The following is a 5999-nucleotide window of genomic DNA, read 5'->3' on the forward strand; positions in this document are numbered from 1 at the left end:
CCCTGTCTCAGAAAAAAAAAAGAAAAAAAGGGAAACTCCTCTGTAAGAGACAGCTTATCAAGTCCATTTTACTGATGGGGAAACTGAGCCTTAGAGAGACGGGATTGGCCAGATCACGGACTGGAGGCAGCAAAGATGTAAAATCAGGGTTGGGATACAGGCTGCGCCGGTAGTATGGGGGAAACGAGCTTCCTGAGACTCAGGAGAAAGTTACAGCGATGGGAAGGGAAACGGAGCACCGGAGACCCTGCAGGCCCACTGGCTGAGCGAAGGGGAACCTCTCCTGAGGTGACACCTGTCAGCACGCCTCTTTTTGGCGCCAGTCCAAAAATCACGGTATCTGATTGGCGAGGTTGGAGGTTGAACGACCCTTATTGGTTAGTTGGACCTCGAACCACACTTTCACCTGGAGGATGGGGCGAGGAGTGGGCGGGATTTCGAACTGTGCCTCCTCGTTTCATTGGTGAAGAAAAAAACAACAACGAAAAACTATTCGGAAGTGTGATTGGCTGTTGCTAGGATCCCTCTCAAGGCCTTATGGGCCCTAGCTACGGAAGCCGAGGAAGGCTGAGCGCCGGGTCTCAAGGAAGGTAGTAGCGGAATCCCAGTTAGCTGTGGAGAGGCGGTATGTCCGGTTCAATGGCGACTGCGGAAGCTAGCGGCAACGATGGGAAAGGGCAGGAGGTCGACACCTCAGCCACCTATTACCGGTTGGAGGAGGTGGCGAAGCGCAACTCCTTGAAGGAACTGTGGCTTGTAATCCATGGGAGAGTCTACGATGTCACCCGCTTCCTCAATGAGGTGGGGCCCGGGAGGTGGGAGGCCTCTGGAGCTGCCGGGGCGAGGGATGAAAAGGTTGTGTGGAGGGTATTGGGGAAGGAAGGGAGGCCTGACTGGGGGCGATAAGGCGTAGGAGAGGGACCACGACCCTCAGAGGGAAACTGCGGTGGGATTGGGGGGGCAGGGCTTTAGTCTGCATACATTTCCAGTCAGCTCCGAGTTCTGGTGCCTTACATAAGATCATGTATTATATGTCGAGCACTTGTTGTGTGCTCAGCTAAACTCTAAGCCATCATTGTCTCCATTTTACAGAAAGGGAAACTGAGGCTCAGTTGAGGACTCTCAAGGTCATACACTTAACGGCCTAGATCCATTGAACCTGGGTCTGAAGTGCACCCACATCTGTGCCTTTTCCAATGTGCCTTCTGAAGTAATACCGATTTTGGTTTTTGTCGTCTTGACCAGAAGCTGAGATTTCTCTCCATACCCCTCCCCCAACCTTGATTATGCGTCCATTGGTTTTTCTTTTTTTTTTTTTTCCGTAATCTGAGTTGACCTTGAGGTCAGAAGGTCAGAAAAAGCGACCCCCACTTTTTTATGTCATTGACTCATTGTTTTGTCACCCTCTTAACTCTTCAAGACTGTTTTATTTAATCTTCAAGCCTGTTGCGTTAGATCTCATTTTAAAAATTATCTTTCAGATCATGGTGCAACTAATTTTTTTTTTTTTTAATTAAGGAAACAGGATAGACTTTAAAAAAAATTTAAACTAAATTTATTGAGGTGTAATGTACACACATAAATTGTGCCCATCTAAAATGTACATTTCGATGAGTTTTGAAGTATTCTTCCATGTGAAGACATAGAGCATTTCCATCACTCTAAAAAGCTTCCTTTCCCTTTACAGTCATTCCCTCCCCAACCCCAGGCAACGAGTGATATGCAGCTACTAAAGATTGGTTTGAAGCTTTGATTTTTTTTCCCTTTTTTTTTTGTATGTGTGATCAATTTATTTTGAGCAATAGATTAATGATTTTGTAAAAGTTCATTTCTGTTTCTCTGAAGGAAATATACTAGTGAAATATTTTTTTCAGTGAATTTGGGGCCTAAGTCTGCATCCTGATTTTTAATTCTAAAAACTTTAAAAATTTAAAAGTTTCCCGTAAAGAACATTATTATTATTGTTTTGAGACAGAGTCTTGTGTGCCCAGGCGGGAGTGCAATGGGGAAATCTTGGTTCACTGCAACCTCCGTCTCCTGGGTTCAAGCAACTCTCCTGCCTCACCCTCCTTAGAAGCTGGGATTACAGTTGCACACCACCACGCCTGGCTAATTTTTTTTTGTATTTTTAGTAGCGACAGGGTTTTCCCATGTTGGTCAGGCTGGTTTCAAACTCCTGACCTCGTGATCCGCCCATCTCGGCCTTCCAAAGTGCTGGGATTACAGGCGTGAGCCACCACACCTGGCAAGAACATCATTTTTAATCAATCTTACTAATGGGCAATAATTTAACAACTCAAAATTTAGTAACATTTTGCATTTGTATGGTGTGCGGCATTTTATGCTTTTAAAAGTGCTTTCCCGTTATTTCATCTTCAAAACACTAGTTGAGGGTGACTTTGATAGTAGTGATTTTTATTTTAACAGAGGTACAAGTAACAGGGTCAGAGAGATCCTGATTATACAATTGATAGTAGCAGATTTGACAGATTCCTTGATTTCTCTTGTCGGCATAGCATTGCTTCAAAATTCTAGCCTTAGCTATGACTTCTAGTACTTGCTTCGTAATAAGTTTTATACTAAAGCATGGTTCATAATGGGTAGAAAATCATGTTTTTCCATCTGGGCACAGTGGCTTATGCCTATAATCCCAGCACTTTGGGAGGCAGAGGTGGGTGGATCACCTGAGGTCAGGAGTTCGAGACCAGCCTGGGCAACATGACAAAACCTCATCTCTACTAAATATATGAAAATTAGGCATGGTGGTTCCTGTAATCCCAGCTACTTGGGAGGCTGAAGTAGGAGAATAGCTTGAACCTGGCAGGTGGAGGCTGCAGTGAGCTGAGATGGCGCCACTGCACTCCAGCCTGGGCAACGTAGCAAGACTGCATCTCAAGAAAAGGAAAAAAAAAAAAAGAAAAAGAAAATAATGTTTTTCATTTGTGGTTTTATTTTCTCCAAATTTCTTCTTGATTGATTCAGTTTCTTTTTGCATATACAAGCCAAAGTGAATGTAGTTACTTTTTTTTTTTTACATAAAAGGTAGCATACTATGCACACTGATCTGTGTCTTGCTTTTTTCACTTAACTGTATATCTCAGCGATCTTTCCATAGCAATAACTGGCATCCCTCCTTCTCCTTCACCACAGCTGCATAGGATTTATTTTATGGATCATAATTTATTTAAGCAGTATCCTATTGATAAACATTTGGATTTATCAATATTTTGCTGTCACATTTTTTTCTTTAAATCAACTAAATTGAAATCAAATGTAGGGACAATAAAATGTACAGATTTTGAATGTAGAGTTTAATGAGTTTTGACAAATAAATATCTCATCTGTATAATCACCATCACAATCAATATACAGTCATGGGTCACTTCACAATGAGGACACATTCTGAGAACTGCATCATTAGGTGATTTTATCCCTTTACGAATATGATAGAGTGTACTTACACAAACCTAGGTGGTATAGCCTACTACCCACCTAAGCTGTATGATGTAGCCTCTTGTTCCTAGGCTGTAAACCTATGTAAACCTGCAGGCAGTTGTGACACAGTAGCAAGTATTTGTGCATCTAAACATAGAAAAGGTGCAATAAAAATATGGTATTATAATCTTATGGGACCACTATTATACATATGGTCCGTTGTTGACCATATTATGCGGCACATGACTATAGAACATTTCTACCAGTGTTGTCCCCATTCACACTGATTTTATTTCTAACAATATAGTATGTACTCTTCTGTCTCGCTTATTTTGCTCAGTAGATCTGTGAGATTCGTCTGTTTTTTTTTTCTGTTATCAGTGATTTGTAACTTCTAATTTCATTGTGTGAATATACCAACATTTGTTTATCCATTCACCTGTTGATTGACATTTGGGTTCTCCCCAGTTTGGGGCTATGATGAATAAAACTGCTGGGAACTTTCATGTACAAATCTTTATGTGGACCTAGGTATGTATTCCTCCTGGGCAAATACCTAGTAGTAAAATTGCTAGGAGTGAGATTACTAGGTTATATGTCCATTTAACTTTTTAAGCTATTGCCAGAGCATTTCTCAAAGTGTTTATATCATTTTATACTCCCACCACAATGTGGGTTTTCCAGTTTTTTCACATCTTCATTGACACATTGTAATTGTTAGTCATTTACTTTTAGCCATTCTAATGGGTGTGTGTTGGCCAGGCGAGGTGGCTCACGCCTCTTAATCCCAGCACTTTGGGAGGCTGAGGTGGGTGGATCACCTGAGGTCAAGAGTTCGAGGCCAGCCTGGCTAACATGGAGAAACCTCATCTCTTCTAAAAATACAAATATTAGCCGGGTGTGGTGGTGTGTGCCTGTACTCTTAGCTACTCGGGAGGCTGAGGCAGGAGAATTGCTTGAACCTGGGAGGTGGAGGTTGCAGTGAGCCGAGATTGTGCCACTGCATGCCAGCCTGGGTGCCAGAGCAAGACTCTGCCTCAAAAAAAAAAAAAAAAAAAGCCATTGTAATGGATGTGGAATGGTATATAATTGTGATTTTAACTTGCATTTTCCTAATGACTAATGATGTTGTGTCTTTCCATGGGCTTATTGGCCCTTTATATATGTCTTTTTGTGAAGTATTTGTTTAGTTTTGCTCTTTTAAAAATTGGGTTGTTATTATTGACTTGAAAGCATTTTTTCTAGTGGCTGGATGTTGGCTTTGAGGTCCAAGTGTCTGGCTGAGTTTTCTACTTTACTGCTTAATAGTTGTGGAACCTTGTGGAAATAAGCTCTGTAAAGGCCCTTTCTCATCTGTAAAATGGAGATAATAGCACATACTTCACAAGGTAGTTGTAGTTGTGACAAGTAATTTAAATAGTTCATATATGGACTTATTATGGCATATTACCTGGCCTAAAGAACTCAGTAAATGTTAGTGATTATTTTCGTTTGTAAAACAAAATTGCATTGTTTCCTGCAGCATCTTTTGAGTGCCAAGTGGCAAGCGCTTTGAAGGATTGAAAGGTAAATTAGATGACTTGGATTTGCAGGGAAGATCTGTGCACAAGTAATTGTCGTGTGAGGTAGAGAGTGGCCTGGCCTTAAGACTGCTGAGAATGCAGGCTCTATTTGGTACAATCCTAGGGTATTTCTTGAAAGCTTTGGAGTTTGACTAATAATTCCTACTGGATTTCTCCAAGGCTCGTCAAAAGGAAGTTCAGTTTGATTGTTGCTTGCCCAGTGGAATTAACATTACAATTAATTAATTAATTTTTGAGATGGAGTCTCACTCTCTCCCAGGCTGGAGTGCAGTGGCGCAGTTTCAGCTAATTACAACCTCTGCTTCCTGGGTTCAAGCAATTCTCCTGCTTCAACTTCCCAAGTAGCTGGGATTATGGGCACCTGCCACCACGCCCGGCTAATTTTTTTGTGTTTTTAATAGAGACAGGGTTTCACTATGTTGGTCAGGCTAGTCTTGAACTCCTGACCTCAGGTGATCCTCCGGTCTCAGCCTCCCAAAATGCTGGGATTACAGGAATGAGCCATTGTGCCTGGCCTAACATTATAATTTTATAGAAATAATGCTCTCTACCAAGAGTGGTTCCAAGTGGTTAGTTCTAGGGAAGGTGAGAGATAAGATGAGGCAGAATTTAACTTCTAGCACTTTCATTTATTTATTCATTTCACACAGGGGCATGGCGTGCACTCACACTTGTGTTTGCACTTGTGAGTAGTTTGTGTGCTCACTCTCTAGGTTCTGTTATGTTCCAGGCACCATGCTGTGTTCTAAAACAGCCATGAATGGGACAGATGTGGTCTCTATTCCCAATGGAATTTATCTAGTCTGATAGAGAAGAAAGATATTACATAAATAATTGCAATTGTGATACATAAATACCATGAAGGTACCTATGGAGTTGTGAGAATCAATGCAGTGGGACCTGATTGGGTGGGGATAAGGATGTGAAGTTATGTTTAGATCTACAGACCTGAACTTCAGACCCTGCTAAGGTTATACCATT

The 5999-nt window shown here is 41.6% G+C and overlaps 1 protein-coding gene across 1 annotated transcript in view; it reads left to right on the top strand.

Moving 5' to 3' along the window:
- The first annotated feature begins 439 nt into the window (after positions 1 to 439).
- LOC108311772 (cytochrome b5 type B) overlaps positions 440 to 5999 on the top strand; it is a 34736-nt gene continuing 29176 nt past the window's right edge. The window contains exon 1 of the mRNA XM_017539338.2: positions 440 to 801. Within this exon, the coding sequence (XP_017394827.1) occupies positions 628 to 801 (174 nt within the window). The 5' untranslated portion in view covers positions 440 to 627. The remainder of the gene's footprint in view (positions 802 to 5999) is intronic.

The sequence above is a fragment of the Cebus imitator genome, unplaced genomic scaffold, assembly GCF_001604975.1.
Source record: "Cebus imitator isolate Cc_AM_T3 unplaced genomic scaffold, Cebus_imitator-1.0 Scaffold118, whole genome shotgun sequence".
Taxonomy (NCBI): Eukaryota; Metazoa; Chordata; class Mammalia; order Primates; family Cebidae; genus Cebus; species Cebus imitator.